Source organism: Aulonocara stuartgranti (genome assembly GCF_965226115.1).
Source record: "Aulonocara stuartgranti genome assembly, chromosome: 6".
In the NCBI taxonomy this organism is placed as follows: domain Eukaryota; kingdom Metazoa; phylum Chordata; class Actinopteri; order Cichliformes; family Cichlidae; genus Aulonocara; species Aulonocara stuartgranti.
Window position 1 is genome coordinate 39,647,791 of NC_138944.1, and position 19,081 is coordinate 39,666,871.

A 19,081-nucleotide genomic window follows, 5' to 3' on the forward strand; every position below is an offset into this window, starting at 1 on the left:
ACTCCCAAAGCGTACTCTACGAACCGGGTCTAGGTACCCTTGCCCCTGGAGGGGGAACTGCACCCAGACCCAGGTGGTGTTACCCTTTTCCCTGCGGTGGGGGGAGGCAGACCGCCCCGACTCCGCAGCAGCAGGGAGGCCCCACACTCCAGACCGCAGTCGGACGGCCAACTCCTCCTCCTAGCCCCCCCGCTCCAGCAGGTCGCAGAGAACGGGGGTGAGAGAAGACTCCAAACCTCCCTCCACCCGCTCATTGTAGTGTTGATGCATGTGTGTTCTAAGGTGCATTTAAAACCCAGGAGGGCATGGAGCTACCTGCCAGAGAGCAGCAGGTAAGCGCATGGTCCCTCCTGCTAGCCCTCAATGTCTACGTGTATTTAACCTTGAGAGGTGGGCAACGATGCCAGGGGTGAGGTGTACACCCTGATGGTACTTTGGATTCCGTGTATCGTGCCCACCCCCAAGATCCTATATGTATGTGTAATGAGAGTGTGAGTAATGTGAATGTCTAAGTTGTGGTTTCCTCTTTCCGGTGCAAAGTGGGCCAAAAACAAACAAGAGAGACGGACTCGCGACAGAAAAGCCGATCAGCTGATCATTAAGCAGTTTCATGATTGAAATAGCAGCAAGAAGACGCAGTCGCTTGTTAAGCTTAACGCAGGAATGCTTTACATTCAGAGATGGACTTACACACTTGCTGTACTTCTCTCGGGGATAACTTTGTCGGAGATGAAATGCCGGGTTGCTAGCGAAGCTCCAAATGCTACCCAGACCACCGACAGGTCCCGCATGCCACAGCCGCTCTATCACGTGATGCATACTGCTCCGACGTGCTAACGTTCTGAGGCGAGTTACGGCTTGTTGCAAGTTTTGTGAGGTGCTTTCGTGATATTTAATGGATCGGATTACATTTTTTATTTTTCTCCGATATCCGATCCAGTAATTTAGGTCAGTATCGGACCGATACCGATACGTAATATCGGATCGGTCCATCTCTAATTTCTATTACTTTATTCAAAACCCTTTGTTGGCAATGACATCCTGAAGTCTTGAAGTCATGGACACCACCAAATGCTGGCATTCCTCCTTACTAAGGCTCTGCCAGGCCTTTACTGCATTGGCTTTCAGTTGCTGTTTGTTTGTGGGCCTTTCTGTCCTAAATTTAGTCTTCAACAAGTGAAATGTATGCTCAACTGGGTTAAAATCCAGTGACTGACTTGGCCATTCAAGAATATTCTATTTCTTTACTTTAATTTAAAGTCATGGGGTGCTTGGACTGTATGTTTTGGGTCATTGTCCATCTGTATTATTAAATGCTGCCTAATCAATGTGACTACTTTTAGCTGGACTTGAGCAGACAGTATGTCTCTGAACACATTCAGCTGCTTCAGTCCTGTGTGACATATTCAGTAAACACTACCAGTGCCACTGGCAGCCATGCATGCTCAAACCATCACACTGCCTCTGCCATGTTTTACAGATGATGTGGTATGCTTTGGATCATGAGCCGTTCCACCCTTCTCCATACTTTTTTCTTGCCATCATTCTGATAGAGGTTGATCTTGGTTTTATCTGTCCAAAGAATGTTTTTCCAAAATTTAGCTGGCTTTTACTAGATGTTTTTTTTGTTTTGTTTTGTTGTTAAGTCCATTCTAGCCTTTCTATTCTTGAGGCTTATGAGTGGCTTGCACCTTGCAGTGAACCCTCTGTATTAGGGCTGTTCGATATGACGATATGAAAACATCTATCGTTTCATATTATACGCTATCATTGGTTCTGTGGTGTCGCAAAATTTTTTTTACGGCAATATTTTTCATTGTTTTGATGGTCACTGTAGTGGCTGTATTAATTTCTTAATTTTCTTTTTTCTGTTATGTTCTCTTTGACCGCATGTTGTCTGTTCACAGTAAAATTTTCAAAATGCAAACACTACGTCTCAAATCAATTTCAGGCCTTTTATCTGCTTAATTGGTAATTACATCATCATTTTAATATGGATACCCTAAATTAAAGCTGAGTCTGCACATCATGTCCATGATATAATTTTGATTGGAATATGTTTCAGTAAACGGGCAACAAAATAAAACTTGTTAGGGTCCAAATACACACTGACCTAACTGCAGGCCTTTTCTACTCTAATTGAGTGCTCAAAGCACTTTATACAACAGATCTCATTTACCCATTCACAGGCACAGATTAATACAAGCACTTTTTCTGTACTTAGATAAACCCATTGGTAGCTGTAGATTAGAGCACCTGGGGACTGAATCACCAACTTGACCAACAATCACCAAATGCTAATCTACAAGGTACAAGAGGTTCAGTTTTCTGTGTAATGGGTAGACAATAGTAAGATGGTCTGAGTCTACAGTTTTTTGTTTTGTTTTGTTTTTTAATGAACATATAACAGAAACCTTACGGATGTATTGTAATGCATAGGTGTCTATCTGTATCTGTGCTTGAATTCATTTCAGGTTCCTCTTCCATCAGTTCCTCAAGCTCATGCTACGCGCTCACATTTTGTGAGAAAAAACAAGACCTGCAAACACTATACAAAAGATGTTGTGTGCTTGCCCTTGTCTTCAGCATCAACGTTTCTCATACTGAGAGGAGATTCACGAGCAAAACTAGCACAAGATGGCCTTATTGGGAAGATCTCCTTTACATCTGACTGGTCTGAAGCACAACTTAGAGAAGAAATACAGTGGGGCAAAAAAAAGTATTTAGTCAGCCACCGATTGTGCAAGTTCCCCCACTTAAAATGATGACAGAGGTCAGTAATTTGCACCAGAGGTACACTTCAACTGTGAGAGACAGAATGTGAAAAAAAAAATCCATGAATTCACATGGTAGGATTTGTAAAGAATTTATTCGTAAATCAGGGTGGAAAATAAGTATTTGGTCACCTCAAACAAGGAAAATCTCTGGCTCTCACAGACCTGTAACGTCTTCTGTAAGACGCTTTTCTGTCCCCCACTCGTTACCTGTATGAATGGCACCTGTTTGAACTCATCATCTGTATAAAAGACACCTGTCCACAGCCTCAAGCAGTCAGACTCCAAACGCCGCCATGGCCAAGACCAAAGAGCTTTCGAAGGACACCAGGAAATGTATTGTAGACCTGCACCAGACTGGGAAGAGTGAATCTAAAATAGGCAAGCAGCTTGGTGTGAAAAAATCAACTGTGGGAGCAATCATCAGAAAATGGAAGACATTTTTTTTTTTTTGTGGGAAATGAGACCAACTGTGATAAGTGACTATAATACCATAACCTGGTAAGACCCACACAGGTTGTCCTAAAATTGTAATTTAAATAAAGTAAATGCTTAAACACTCCTAGCAACACTTCTGCAGTAAAACTAACTTTATTGTCACATTCAAGAACAGACGATAGCAAGTCAACATTCACTGATGTCATCTGAAGTTTAGCCCAAGAGGAGCTTTGGTGTTTAGTTTTCTGATCCACAGGTCCTCATGTCTCCTCCTCTGTCCCTCCGTCCATGATGCACAGGACTGCAGTCCCAGGATACCCAGGGAGTTTGGTGAGTGGATTTGAAAATGTTTGACTAGAGGAGTATTCAATCTGTCTGTCCTAATGTTATACAAATGTTGTTTCAATCTTTCCGTCAGAGTCTGACCCGTTTCACCGACATATATTAACAAACACTGTTCACAAATGATACCATAAACTATATTTCTACTATTGGGTGTAAAGTTGTCCAGAATTGGAGCTCCAGCACCACCATGTGGGTTAAACAGGTATTGCACTGCATTTAAAAAATGCTGGTCTAAGCTTTGTGTTCTTCCCTGTCGGTGGCCTCCAAGTCTGGTTCTAACCAACATATCTTTAAGGTTTTTATTTTTCCTGTTGGCCACTATTGTTCTACAGTTTTGAAAGGGGGGTATATCAGTTAGAAATCTAAAGTTCATTTTGAAGGTCCTGTTCAAAGGTAAGTATGAGGTAGAGTACATTGTGATCAGATGCAAAATTTCCTTATCCTCCTCTGCCCCCCCCCCCCCCCCCGTCCCTGACTAGCTACTTGGGGTGAGAGAATCTCTCCCTCTCTGGAACCCAATTCCGATAGGGTCTTACTCTTAATTGTTCTCAGGAATCTTTTTGAGTACCCCCTTCGTCTGAGGCTTTGGAACAAGATCATAATGGACTTCTGGAGGTCTATTTCACGGGAGGAGATTCTGTAAAATCTAATAATCTGCGATTTCACAATTCCCCTGAATGTATGTTTGGGGTGATAGCTAGCTTTGTGAAGGAGTGCATGGGTGTCAGTTGGTTTAAAGTACACCCGAGTAAGTATTTTCTTCTGCTGTTCATTTAACTGCTCGAAGAAAACCGTTGTATCTAAAAAGTTGACCTCATTTGTGTATACTTTACTTTAATTGACCCGTGATGATTATTCAACACGCTAATGAACTCATCAAACTCCTCCCTGCTGTGTGACCAGGCTCCTATGATGTCATCAAGAAACCGAAGATAAAAAAAGAGGCTTACATTGGCATTTACTCAACGCACCCGCTTCCCATTCACTCATATAGAGGTTGGCATAAGAGGGAGCATATCTGTGCCCCATTGCTGTTCCTTCCACCTGCAGGTATCGATTGCCATTGAACTCAAAGTCATTACACCTCAAGCAAAGTTCTAAAAGCTGTAACACCTCCTCATCTGGTCTCTGAGCATCCAGATTCCTTCTAAAGATGTTTCGTACTGTACTTAAGCCTAAATCCGTATTAATGTTTGTATATAAGCTCTCGATGTCAATTGTGAATAACAGGGCATTGCTGGGTAGCACTAATCGTCTAACAACTTCCAAAAAATGGTAGGTGTCTTTCAAGTAGCTCTGATGTTTAGTAGAGAGAGGACCCAGGAAATGATCTATGTACAGGGAGACGTTATAAGTGGCGCTACTGCAGTCAGACACTATAGGTCTGCCCGACGGCACCCGATGTGGTATTGGTCAGCTTTCCGGTTCTTTATGGATTTTAGGTAGCAAATAAAATTGTCTTTCACGGGGGGAAGTAGGTCCAAACAAAAAGTCCCGCTGTTTAGCGGTGATGTATTTTTTGTAATATAGCCGATTAATGACGGCGTAAATCTGACTCTGGGACGTTTTTTGTAAACTCTCCCCAATTGGTCTATAATATTTGGTATTTACAAGTTGTCTGTGTGCCTCCCCTACATACTGTTGTTTGTCCATGATGACAATTTTACTGCCCTTATCTGCAGGTGTAATCACAATGTTTTTGTTTTCCTGCAGCTCCCTAATTATTTCCCTCTCCTCCTCAGCCCGTCCCATCCCTCCATCTATGAACAGAAGAAACTGATGAAAATTATGAATGTCTGACTGTATGAGTTCCTTCACCTCCCCACTAATCTGTTCCCATGTTGGCTCCCAGTGAGACGGTAAGGTAAACTTTGCCTCTGTATTACCTTTGTTTTTATAATTGGTTTGTGAGAAATAATCCATAAGTTTGATTCTTCTGTGATATAAATGAAGATCTTTTCGTAAACCAAGCCTATCATATGATTTTGGAATCGGTATGTAGGTTAAGCCCCGTTCCAGTAAGTGCACTTGCTTTTCTGTGGGGCAGAACAATTCAGATAGATTTAATACATTACAATTCGAGTTCCATGATAGATCAGTAGACGGTGTCCCTCCCTGCTTAGGGTAACAAGCTACTGAAAATCCAGATTAATTTGTTTACACCAGTTCACCAATATGTTTTGGGCTGTTTCTGGTGTCCAGTGGATATTATCCCCCACAGTATTAAACTTATCACCCGGGAGCGGGTTCAGTACCTGAAATCGTTTAATCGCAAAGTTGTTGATGCTGGTTAGATTCTGTTCTTTTGGAAGCAGAGGTGAAAAATTAATTAAGGGAAAGAATACGTCGGCATTTGGAAAGACAGATTGTGCCCTTTTATAGAGCATTCTCAATTGTTTATTGGAAGTTTTATCTGCATCTTGGTCCCTGTTATTGATTCCGATGGATAAAACTACTAATTTGACATCTGGATGGATTGGTGTCTTTTCCAGAATCTGGAGAAAATGGTAAAATGAAGCCCCTGGGTAACTATCAATTTGTATATTATCATTATTGTAAGCTGGTACACGATTTAGGTTGGAGTCCCCTAAGAACCAAACTGGTCGAGTCCCACGAAATACCCAATCTATGATTTTTCTGCCCTTGCGGGCTTTATGACACGTCGGGTGACACTGGTTAATATTTTCAACCTGTTGATTCTCGGTGGCTGTCTGTCTCTCTTGTCTGTTTTCTGTTGTTACAGGAGCGGAGCCCCGGGAGGAGCCAAGTTTGGTTGGAGGAGCGGCAAGGTGGTCATTTTTGTGGTCAGATGGGGTCTTCATGCCTTTGTGTTTAGTCACACTGTGGTTTACAGACCCCCCCATCATCATGTTGGAGTTGTTTCCCACCAAGTTCGTTCGGCCGCTTACACTCCTTTCACCAATGGAGTTAAAGTCCATGCTTTGTGCTCCCCCAGGGGGCGTCCCTGCATCATTAGCTGAGGCCCTGGCAGCAGAAGAAAAGGTTTTGCTGGTCGTTTGAGACCCCTTGCTGCAGGTTTGTATCTCTGGGCTGGTCTGTAATACCGAGACATTAGAGTATACATTTTTAGACAGATGAAGTGAATGGGACTTAGTTGTGATCACATTTTTCTGTGGATCGGATCTAATTTGTACCTCACTTCTATTTGCTCTAGTTGTAGATTTTTCCCAATTTGTTGTGGATTGGAACAAATCCTCGTCAGTCTGAGGGGCCACAGGCCTAACCTCAAGTCCCCCAGGTCTCTCCCCCTCCCCTAGAATCAACTCTGGATGTGAAGTCGAGAGGGGACAAAAAGGCTCGTGAGGAGGACACGATGGCACAGGAGGCCTTTCATCTGTTGGTTTTGGACCAAGAGTAAACTCAGTGGACCGCTGGTTGCTATCAGGGAGAACAGGAGAGATAACCCGGTTTGGCAAAGTACTCCCGGTGATATTAAATTGTGGTAGTGGTACATGGTCATCTAATAAGGGAGTCGATTGTGAATCCCGGGCGGTGGGGTTCCTCATGATCTGAACCTCAGGATACATCTGACTAGATGGAAATCTTTACCCATATCACTCATGGGAAGGGTCACCACTATAAAAATGATGATCTTGCCAAAAATAAATTACTTATTTTTGATGATCCCTAACAAACCATCACAAGATTGGTTCAGATCTCTGGATTCATATATTTCCAAATTCCTTTGGAAAGATAAACCCCCGCGCATCAGCTTAAAAACGCTACAAAGAACCAAGGATAGAGGAGGATTAGATCTGCCTAATTTTCACCAATACTTCTTAGCCAACAGGCTTCAGTTCATCTCAGAATGGTCAAAACATACCTTCCTAGATGAACCTTGGCTAGATGTTGAACAGGCACTATGCAAGGATCTAGAGATTTCAGACCTACCATTTATTAGCTCAAACATCAAAAAACATGAATGCTTTAAAAGTATCAACATCAGCTTCTCTCTGACAGCATGGTGGGAGTATCTAAAAATAACAGAGTCTTCACTAATCCCATGCAAAAGTACTCCTATCTGGAATAACCCTGACATATTACAAAACAATAATATGATTAACTTCCCAGAATGGAGTTGTAAAGGAATTAAATACTTAGAACATATATTGGAGGGAACAGAATTGATCCCATTCGACAGACTAGTTGCACAATATGGGATCAACAAGAAAAGTTTTTTAGAATATCAACAAATTAAATCCATAATAAAAAAGAAATTTAACCTCAGTCAAGTTGAATTACAAATACCACCAAGTGCGGCACATTTCCTTACTCTTAAATCCCCCAAATTATTATCTAAAATATATAGAACATTCTCTAAATTAGATGAATCAATATCCCTTCCTATTGCAAAGTGGGAAGCAGATTTATCAGTCAGTTTAGACCAAAACTTCTGGTCTCAGGTATGCTTAAAAACTTTTAAATTGATTAAAAATCCCAGTCTGCAATTAGTACAATACAAAATACTACATAGAGTGCACTATACAGGTCATCGGATGTTCAAGATGGGCTTTACATCTTCCAACAACTGCTCACACTGTCAAGGCAATACACCAGACAATTACATTCACGCTCTTTGGTTCTGTCCACCAGTGCAGAAGTTTTGGCACGAGATATGTGAAAACTTATCAAAGTGTCTGAAATGTAACATTCCAACTTCCCCCTTAGTGTGTTTGTTGGGCAGCTTAGATAATGTCACCTCAGAAAACAATTTAGCCCATATGGTTTTCACTGCCCTATGCATAGCCAAGAAAACTGTCCTCATGAACTGGAAAAATAAAAATAATCTTAATTCTAACCAATATAGAAATTATCTATTAGATTACATTAGTCTTGATACAGCCTCGGCCACCACATCAGATCAATTGCTCTGGGCTCCTTTGATCGGCTCCATCACCTAGTGGGGGTGGGGGGTCATAGTTTGGTCCCGCCTTCAATGTTGTGATTGGTGTGGGGGCAGGGACAGGCTTAGGGCGTCGGGGGGTTCCCCGGAGGCATCTTCCTTGGGGGGCTCAACCCGGGGTAGCGGTCATGTCCGGTTGGGGGCCTTTTTCTGACCATTTCCTCGTGGCTGCGTGCAGCGGGGCTAGGGGAGGGTCTGTGGTGATGGACGTGGGTTACTGACCTGGTAGCCTGTCTGCCCCTGGGTGGGTCCGGGATGGGCGTGAGGGTCTGGGGGCGCTCCATCTCTGGGCCGGGGCCCTGGCTGGGCCTCGGGGCCTTGGGTCCTGGTTTGTGTGTTGCCGGGGTTGTGGGCGGGTGGGTGCATGGGAGCCCATCCCTGGCGCAGGGTGCCGCCGGCGTGTCGAGTCGCCTGTGGGGCTCTTCAACCGGTGGGGGAGATTGTTACACCTTGCAGGAGCTTTCTTCCCCTCAGGAACTCTCTGCAGGAGGGGGAGATACAGGAGAGGTGGAGGAAGATCTCAGCCTGGGCGTCTATTGTCTCATGTAGTCTGGAAGACGAGTGGATGGTGGGGTGGGTGCAGTTTTCTCTGTGGTGGGGTTGGGTGGACTGTCCCGGGCTCTGTGGGGCCGGGGGGCGCTGCTGCGCTGGGCCCCGGTCTGGATGGGCCTGGGCCCCCCTTTCCCTGGCGGGTCGCGGAGTGTGGGAGTGCCTACTGGGGTCAGCGGGGGAGCTGGCCCCAGGGAGGGGTCACCTGCCCCTCCCTTCCTTCCCTCCCCATCTCCAGCTGCCTCCCTCCTCCTGCTCCACCACAACCACCCACACATGCAGGGCCTTGGAGTAGGGGTATGTCACCAGGATGCAGAGGAGGCTACCCCCCTCTGTCCCCTTCTGGCTGCCTCTGCCTCAATTTTATCCCACAACTTAGACATTCACATTACTCACACTCTCATTACACATACATATAGGATCTTGGGGGTGGGCACGATACACGGAGTCCAAGTTACCATCAGGGTGTACGCCTCACCCCTGGCGTCGTTGCCCACCTCTCAATTTTAAATACATGTAGACATTGAGGGCTAGCAGGAGGGACTATGCGCTTACCTGCTGCTCTCTGGCAGGTAGCTCTATGCCCTCCTGGGTTTTAATTGCACCTTAGAACACACATGCATCAACACTACAATGAGCGGGTGGAGGGAGGTTTGGAGTCTTCTCTCACCCCCGTTCTCTGCGGCCTACTGGAGCGGGGGGGCTAGGAGGAGTGGGCCATCCGACTGCGGTCTGGGGCCTCCCTGCTGCTGCGGAGTTTGGGCGGTCTGCCTCTCCCCACCGCAGGGAAAAGGGTAACACCACCTGGGTCTGGGTGCAGTTCCCCCCTCCAGGGGCAAGGGTACCTAGACCCGGTTAGTAGAGTACGCTTGGGGAGTGTGATCGTGTATACAGCGTCCCTTTATGTCTGTCTCCACGTCGGTTGAGTGTGAAGTACATATGAGAGCATGAGGGTGGGAATGGATGTTTGTGTCTGTGTGTGCCTGTATGTCTGTGTCTATATGTCAGGTTGGGTATCAGACGCCACCTCTCTGGGGACATCTCAGGCCCTCCAAGGTTTGGAGGCCTATCTCCACCCACCACCACTTCCCCTGCCGGTGGCGGACTCCCTCAGGTATCGGTGCGTTGGTGGTTCTTTGTATCTGGGGGTGGGTGTCCGGGTACACACCGGCTCACTCCTTGGCGGCCGCTTATTGGGGCTCGCTCGGGCCACTTTGGAGGTGAGGTGCCCCCGGCCTCTCGGCCTGGGGCTCGGTCACTCAGGCACAGCTGGCTGCCGGCGGAGCTCACGGGCGCGTCACTGCAACTCCCCCTGGCTTCTGCTCCGCGGCTGCTGAGTGAGCCCTCATCTGGTACTCTCCTCAGCTCTTACTGGGACAGTGGCGCGGCTGCCCCTCTGTGGGTCTTCCTTGGTCTCTTGTGTTCTGGGTGCCTCTGGATGTCTGGAGTTTTGATCTCCTCCATACCTGCTTGATACCATAGAGGACAGGGCTGTGGCTCCCCACACTCTCTAGCAGATCATTACATGGAGAAACCTTTGGAATGCAAGCATGCTGATCCACACAGGTATGCACACAGGTGTACACAGGGGTATTCACAGATGCGGACTACAGCTTTCTTGGCGGCTGCCTCAAAGCACACTGTGCGCTGTCTATCTTGCGTGCTGCACAATATCGTTTATTATTTAGTAACTATTGATATCTATGACTAGCTAGTTTATTGTGATGGTGCTTTTTTTTTTTTTTATTATTATTATTATTATTATTATGTTGCTCTTTGTTGTTTGCTGTCTCCCCTGTTTTTTTTTTTTTTTGTTTTTCTTCTCTTCCCCCCCTTCTCACCGTCTCTTCTCCCCTTTGGTTTTCTTTCTTCCTCTCCCCCTCTTTCTTTCATTCTTTCCCCCTGTCCTATTAAAAAAAAAAAAAAGGATGACAAAGGATGAACTGAAGCTCCGCCATCACGTGATGTCACATGCTGCTGTTTCTGATGTCACTTCCAAAAAAAACAAAAAAAAAAAAAAGGATACAGGGAGGTTTGGTTCAATCTATTGACTTGGCTCAGAGGTGGGAATTCCTCCTCATTCTCTAGGTCTAGTTCCTCCGGTGTTTCCTCTTCCACAGAATCTACAAGCGGCGAGGAAACAGATGTCTGAGCCCTCCAATTGTTCGATCAATAAGGATCTGGTAGCTCCCAGAGTGTCTGCAGCTAATCTAGCTTTATAGCGTTTTATCATCCAATTTGCTGCCACCTGAAAAGCTGTGTCGTCCCAAATTGTATATTGATATTCTAACACGATTTTAGCGTAATGTTGCTGCAGTATGGAGAGGCTATTCTGTAGCCATGTCTGCGTGTTCAGGTTTACTGCCTCCCTGAGTTCCTCCGTGGGGGAGGAAGGTCTAATGAATGCCGTGAGCTTTGTTATCTGTCTAGCCATTCCCTTAGGGGGAGTTTGAGTCAAAATAGCTTTATCAATGATGTTTTTATGGTGTATGGCCTGCATTAATTTGAAATAACTTTTTGCAGTCTGTCTAGTATTTGCATTTAAAGGTTGATATACAGAATAACGGTTACGTTGTGAGCCTGTTTGTCCCCCCTCTCCCTCCCCCCCCTACCCTCTGAAAATTATTGTGGTGTTTTCTAGCAGATGGGTTCCTCCTAACCTCCGCTGGAAAGTTGGATTGGGCCCGCTGGAACCTGTTGGAAAAATCCATAGTCAGTAAATGAGGCTCACCTGTGTTTGGGCCTCGGCTCCACTCCACCCTGGGTCTCCAGCAGTTCTTTTCTGTCTCTCCCGGTGTTGTGTCCGTGAATTTATCCAGGTAGGAGTCCAAAGCACTCTGTTTGTAGATTAAGTCCTGTCCCTTATCAAAAGATGACAAAAGAAGGGAGGAGAAAAGAGGGGGGCCCTCCAGCCCACGGATTCCGACCTCCAATCAATGGAAGTGTGATTTAAGCAGGCTTCTCCACAAGGTAAGGCCTCACTGACATACTAAAAGCCAAATATTTATTAAGGAAATTTAAAAAAGGCTAAAAAAGCCAATTGCGGACGAAATTAAGTCCAATAAAACCAATTTCTAGAAGTCCACAGGGTTGGCATTATATTCCACCCTTTGAGACCAATAAGTTTTGTCAAAAAGGCTCCGTTTGGGGCCCAATACAGCTTCTACCCCTTACGTTTCGCAGCCTGTTGCTGCTTCATCAGAGGGAGTCACAGCGAAGAATGGACAGGTGTGTTAATGAGGATTGAGCTCATTGGTTGGTACCACTCTGGATGTTACTTAGGTAACCCATCTGCCTGAATGAAAATAATTGTATAAAAAAGAGGAATAAAAAAAGTACACAAACCAAAATCAAGATTAATTAATTACTGGGTAGGGGAGTGGGGCCCGTGAGAGAGTCTTGGGGCTGTCGCGGGCCAATGGGAGAACCCGACACCGGGTAATATCCAGAGCAGGAACGTGATTGGGGAGAAAAAAATAAAAATATTAAAAAAATATGTTGTTTTTTTTTTGTTTTTGGTTTTTTTTTTCAAAAAACAGCAAAAATAAAAAACCATGTATAAGATGAAGAGTAATAGTCTATTGAATCCGGACTGGATTTGGGTGTTTCTGGTGGAGTGGGTTCCGTTCATGAATCATTCTGAAAAAAACAAAAGAAAAAAAGGGAGGGGGAGGGGAGAGAGGGAGGAGGAGAGACAAATACCCCTGTTCCTATTATAATGGACCCCTGGTTGAGGTTAGGTAAGATGCTTTTCAAGTTGGTCTATCTAGACCTTATAACTGTGCATCATGGAGTAGGGAATTAAAAATCAAAAGGGGAAAGAGGATTTTTATCCCTAATTTACCTCTGGTTGAGGTTAGGATTCTGTGTTCCGATCAGGGTTTGTTCCCTTTAGGCGACTAGAGGAGGAGAGAGGAGAGGTATACACCACTTATCTGATATTAAGATGCCTGGTTAAGGTTAGGGCTAAGTGTATTTGGTAGGGGCATCTCTTCAATGTACCAAAATACTAGGGTCTATATGAAGAGCCATTCTAAAACATAGATAAATAAGCACTCCATATATTGCTATCTCTATAATCATGAGCAGATTGTGTCACTATTTGTGCTTGTAGGAGAAGGTCGACGTACTTCGAGGGTCAGGTGGGGAGAATCAAGGCATCTGGCTAGGTTAGGTATTAGGAACGTGAGCTTTTGTTATTCCGTCAATACGGTTCAGGTGCACTGGCAACAGAGGTCCATAGTATTCCACCCATTTACTCCTGTATCCCCTGTACTTGAGACCTCTATTCTCCACCGATCCCCTGGTAGGTCTTTCTGTATGCCTTATTGCATTATATTTGTAAAAGATAATAAACACATTTAAAAAAAAAATATAGATAGATAGATAGATAGATAGATAGATAGATATCGATAGATAGATATCTCTAGTGATCCTAATGGTATTTACAGTGGACTCATTTTTTGTATTTAAATGCTACTTTCCCACAGATAAGAAAAAGAAAACAAGAAAAAAAAAAAAAAATCAGGCTCCAATTGGAGCTCACACCTTCCAGACCTAGATGCCTCTCCTTGGAGGAAATATAGCGGTCAAGGTAAGTATTACAGGTAAGTTTAAATTTAATTTTTTTTATTTATTTATTTATTTATTTTTTTGTGGGAAATGAGACCAACTGTGATAAGTGACTATAATACCATAACATGGTAAGACCCACACAGGTTGTCCTAAAATTGTAATTTAAATAAAGTAAATGCTTAAACACTCCTAGCAACACTTCTGCAGTAAAACTAACTTTATTGTCACATTCAAGAACAGAGGATAGCAAGTCAACATTCACTGATGTCATCTGAAGTTTAGCCCAATGAATGCCTATGTCTTCCATTACAAATTACTGACCTCTGTCATCATTTTAAGTGGGGGAACTTGCACAATCGGTGGCTGACTAAATACTTTTTTGCCCCACTGTAGCAGCAATCTTCAGAAGAACATTTGCACTGTAAACTGGCCAGACATTCCCTTTTCAGTATTTGAGTACAATTAGAGGATGTAAACGACTAATGAAACCAAATGTTTCTAGCAGTTTTCTTTGGGGTGGCCAAGAAGTTGGCTCGATTTGTTCCACCACCTGCCTCTATATAATGGCAGGGATACAAACACCTGCACAGGTAAACATTTTATATTGCAGTGCAGAAATATTTATTGTCTAAAAAGTGAGTCTGTTCCCTTAACGTAATTTTCTTAATTAATATTGCACTTTTAGCAGGTGTAAACAATTTTTAGTGCAGCCATGTGTCTCTGTGTTACCAGTGATTTGGTGCAACTGTATTTGATTTTATGTAGAACATGCTTTCTTTTCCCTCAGGAGGAACCAGAAGAGCTGTCTGACAGTGACTTTGAAAGTCCAGTCTGCCGGAGAAGACGAGGTATGTGACGTGAATGAAAACCTAGTGAGGTTCTAAGCTCAATGACCAGTTAGATTTTGTTACTGCAGTGCATAATAATTCCTGGGGGGTTTGTTTGATGAGAGCATCATTAATTTGTCTGATTTTGATTTTGATGACTAGTTAGATTGTGTTACTGCAGTGAGTAATAATTCCTGGGGGTTTGTTTGATGAGAGCATCATTAATTTGTCTGATTTTAATGTTTACGGATTATCACAGGTGATTACAGCCAAGGAGGAATATGTGCCCAACTTTTATTTGAACTAATATAAGGATATATAAAGGCTCTGTTAACATTATGAAGCAAGTCATGCTGACCTTCTTTCCTTTTTTCAGTGCATCATGCGTTGCCTACAACACCAGGTGAAAGTGAGGCCAAGCATCAGGAAACAGAGAGCTGCATTCAAGAGAGTGAAAATGAGGGACAGCAGATGTTTCCATATAAATTGGCAGAATTTGAGTAAGCTGTTGTCTAAGGGTTAAAGAAATCCTTCATTCTAGATGTTGTTTAGGATATTGTTTCGATGCAGGTTTCCAATTTGCATGTTTGTTTGTTTGGTTTTTTTTGGGGGGGGGGGGTTTGTTTTTTTTTTTTTGTTTTTTTGTTGAATGACTGCAACTTTAGGATTTACATTTAATCTTTCTTTTTTTTAATGATGTATGGTGAGAAATTCTTCAAGGCTGACATGTTTTATGATTTCTAATATCTCTTGTCTACTTAGCCCTCTTTTTCTGGAGGAAGATGAAGCTCTTGAAGAAGCAATTCAGCATAGCCTCCTAGAAGAGTCTGATAGACTGAGTCAAGTGATGATTTAGAATCATATAGTCGCTATTCCCATGAAATTCAGTACGTCTCAACATGTTAAATAAAACTTCTCTATTGACTCGATCAATGCTCTCCTTAAGAGACATCATTTGATTTTCCTCCTCTTCTTGTTTCTCCTTCTTATTTCTTAAATATATATATCTACTTACATTTTCATTGTATTTCATATTCTTAGCATGATTTAATTCTCTCGCTTTAAATTTAAAAAATTTACACATGCGTTGTTTAAGAAGTTCCCAAAGTTCCGTAAAAGAGGCAGTAAAAATCTTAAGATGTAATATTTTCTTAATTTCAGATTTAACTTCAGGCACAAGCAACCCGTCTGCTAACAAAGATGTATTGAGTTTTCAATAGTTCAAAAATTCGTGGGAGCAACACGATATTATTGCCATAACCACCGTGTGATCAGAAAAATCTGTTAAGAATGTGTCATATTTAAGACTTTTAATATTAGATGATATGTAAAATCTATTAGTCGAGTTTTGGTTAATGAGTCGAACCTAGTGTAATGTACAGGGAGTGCAGAATTATTAGGCAAATGAGTATTTTGTCCACATCATCCTCTTCATGCATGTTGTCTTACTCCAAGCTGTATAGGCTTGAAAGCCTACTACCAATTAAGCATATTAGGGGATGTGCATCTCTGTAATGAGAAGGGGTGTGGTCTAATGACATCAACACCCTATATCAGGTGTGCATAATTATTAGGCAACGTCCTTTCCTTTGGCAAAATGGGTCAAAAGAAGGACTTGACAGGCTCAGAAAAGTCAAAAATAGTGAGATATCTTGCAGAGGGATGCAGCAGTCTCAAAATTGCAAAGCTTCTGAAGCGTGACCATCGAACAATCAAGCGTTTCATTCAAAATAGTCAACAGGGTCGCAAGAAGCGTGTGGAAAAACCAAGGCGCAAAATAACTGCCCATGAACTGAGAAAAGTCAAGCGTGCAGCTGCCAAGATGCCACTTGCCACCAGTTTGGCCATATTTCAGAGCTGCAACATCACTGGAGTGCCCAAAAGCACAAGGTGTGCAATACTCAGAGACATGGCCAAGGTAAGAAAGGCTGAAAGACGACCACCACTGAACAAGACACACAAGCTGAAACGTCAAGACTGGGCCAAGAAATATCTCAAGACTGGTTTTTCTAAGGTTTTATGGACTGATGAAATGAGAGTGAGTCTTGATGGGCCAGATGGATGGGCCCGTGGCTGGATTGGTAAAGGGCAGAGAGCTCCAGTCCGACTCAGACGCCAGCAAGGTGGAGGTGGAGTACTGGTTTGGGCTGGTATCATCAAAGATGAGCTTGTGGGGCCTTTTCGGGTTGAGGATGGAGTCAAGCTCAACTCCCAGTCCTACTGCCAGTTTCTGGAAGACACCTTCTTCAAGCAGTGGTACAGGAAGAAGTCTGCATCCTTCAAGAAAAACAGGATTTTCATGCAGGACAATGCTCCATCACACGCGTCCAAGTACTCCACAGCGTGGCTGCAAGAAAGGGTATAAAAGAAGAAAAACTAATGACATGGCCTCCTTGTTCACCTGATCTGAACCCCATTGAGAACCTGTGGTCCATCATCAAATGTGAGATTTACAAGGAGGGAAAACAGTACACCTCTCTGAACAGTGTCTGGGAGGCTGTGGTTGCTGCTGCACGCAATGTTGATGGTGAACAGATCAAAACACTGACAGAATCCATGGATGGCAGGCTTTTGAGTGTCCTTGCAAAGAAAGGTGGCTATATTGGTCGCTGATTTGTTTTTGAATGTCAGAAATGTATATTTGTGAATGTGGAGATGTTATATTGGTTTCACTGGTAAAAATAAATAATTGAAATGGGTATATATTTGTTTTTTGTTAAGTTGCCTAATAATTATGCACAGTAATAGTCACCTGCACACACAGATATCCCCCTAAAATAGCTCAAACTAAAAACTACTTCCAAAAACATTCATCCTCCTTTTCCCATATATGTGTTTTGTTTGTCTCCTTATTTATGAAGAAGGGGTCCTTTTATGATCTACAACGTACTTTTATTATTCAATCTTAGCCAGCCGGAAGAACAAGAGTATCTCACCGCTTCTTAGCTCGCATGCCCATGTTAACAGATAGGGCCACCTTGTGGTATGGCATGAAACTACATTAATTTACAGCAACAGCTGCTGATCATTACAATATGTATCTGTAAATGTACGTAATGATTTGAAATGTATGGGATTCTGTTTGTTTTTCACTTTGTGCTGTTAATGAATAAAAACTGTTGAATCATAAAGAGGTTTGGATAATTAGCACATTCCCTAGAACTGTTTCAGCTGCTCGACAGGCTTAATTCAGTGCAATGTACAACAAAATGAAAAGAAGTGTTTTTAATGTTGATAATCACAGGTTCCCATCTGTTTTGCACCAGTTTTTAATCTTTCTCAGAGTTCGTGTCATCAGAATTGTCAAGGCTAGAAACTGTTTTCAGTAAGTTCAAACGTAAGTATTTAAATAAGAGACTGTCTGAAAAGGTAGCATTCATTAAATTAGCGCAGGCTTCTTCTGACCTATCGCAACAGTCCACTTCACTGTACACTGAAACGGACAGAGCGGCTGCTCTCGCACTGCTGGTTGAGTCATTGGAGCCTCAGGCAGAAGTCATCTTTATGGCAGTAATCTTTTGAAGAAGCCTGTATATAATTACACTTTATTTAAAGTAAACAAGTTTACATATAAAATGCACATACACATACAATTACATATACAAAACCATGAGCACATACAAAAAGGAGAAACAAGGAGGAAAATCTAGCATCTGAGTCCACACAACGCTCACAAGACTTACAGTTTTAATTCGTTCCAGGGGAAAACTTTCCCAAGTTTCAGGTCCATTGTTCGTCTTCTCCGCAGGTCTGTAATGATATGTTTACTCACCACATCACTACTTATCATCTTTTGTTCAAGTACTCCTTTGGCACGAGTTTTCCAAATATGTGTGTTTATTACACACATTACTAACCAAAAGAGTCTCCTTTTGTCGTCACACATTTTTTCTTTAAACAAACCATATTTAACTGCTTTAATATTAACATCCACATCATAGCCAATCTCTGTCATCTTCTGCCTGATCTCAGTTGTCCTATAACAATCCAATAGAAGATGTTCTAGGGTCTCATCTTTATCACAGTCTGTCATAGGACATTTCATGGTGGTAACAAAGCAACTCCATTGTACCACCGCTCTCACAGGGAGGCGCCCGAGCGAGATGAGCCATACCACGTCTCATGCTTTCAGATAATAATTTGTCTTGTATATTTTTAACTATTGAAAGGTTTTCATCTTCATTTGCATACTTATATTGAATTACACCTTCATTTTTGGTTTCATTAATTTTTTTATAGATATTTTTTGTATTATCTTGGAGAATATTTAATTTATAATTACCATCTCCTTCCTTTAATACTAAATATTTGTTACCCACGTGGTACATTGAGCTTTCTGCAGTGAAGTTCTTGACAAAAATAAGTTGCAAACACATTCAGAATTTGTGTGCTACATGTCATGAATAGTTGCTGCTTTGGATGCAGGTCACGTGGAAGCCAGACGAGGGAGACGTTACGCAGAGAATAAAGCGGCGACAGTAACCTGAGAATACGGTGTCATGTCTGCCTCAACACTACGGTCAGTATATGGCCCACTTAAAAAAAAAAACAAATAAAAAAAACAAGAAAAACAAACCAAGAAAAAACCCCACCTACCGCAACTACTGCAGAGCTGTATCACACATCAAAAGCTTTTCCAATACGGGTTC

At 42.9% G+C, this 19,081-nt stretch overlaps 1 protein-coding gene and 1 long non-coding RNA gene across 5 annotated transcripts; both read left to right on the top strand.

The window, feature by feature from the left end:
- Window positions 1-2,832: 2,832 nt before the first annotated feature.
- On the top strand, window positions 2,833-7,605 carry LOC309709361. Of its 3 annotated transcripts, XR_014277481.1 has the most exons (7): window positions 2,833-3,275; window positions 3,469-3,542; window positions 4,461-4,607; window positions 5,300-5,416; window positions 6,050-6,346; window positions 6,514-6,593; window positions 6,739-7,605. It is a non-coding gene; the product is annotated as an uncharacterized lncRNA (long non-coding RNA). The 3 variants fall into 3 exon arrangements; XR_014277480.1 differs by having other exon boundaries at window positions 6,050-6,593; XR_014277482.1 differs by having other exon boundaries at window positions 6,301-6,593.
- Window positions 7,606-10,948: 3,343 nt separating this feature from the next.
- Window positions 10,949-17,449, top strand: LOC309709354 (uncharacterized protein). 2 transcript variants are annotated; one of them, XR_014277477.1, is made up of 4 exons: window positions 10,949-13,336; window positions 13,521-14,195; window positions 14,393-14,453; window positions 14,809-17,449. XR_014277477.1 is itself a non-coding variant. In XM_082537931.1 (4 exons), the coding sequence occupies exons 1-4, from the start codon at window positions 14,088-14,090 to the stop codon at window positions 15,286-15,288; spliced, it is 387 nt and encodes a 128-aa protein (XP_082394057.1). In that variant the 5' UTR covers window positions 13,463-14,087; the 3' UTR covers window positions 15,289-17,449. The 2 variants fall into 2 exon arrangements, 1 of the variants encoding a protein (XP_082394057.1); XM_082537931.1 differs by lacking the exon at window positions 10,949-13,336 and having other exon boundaries at window positions 13,463-14,195; window positions 14,809-14,932; window positions 15,195-17,449.
- The last annotated feature ends 1,632 nt before the right edge of the window (window positions 17,450-19,081 follow it).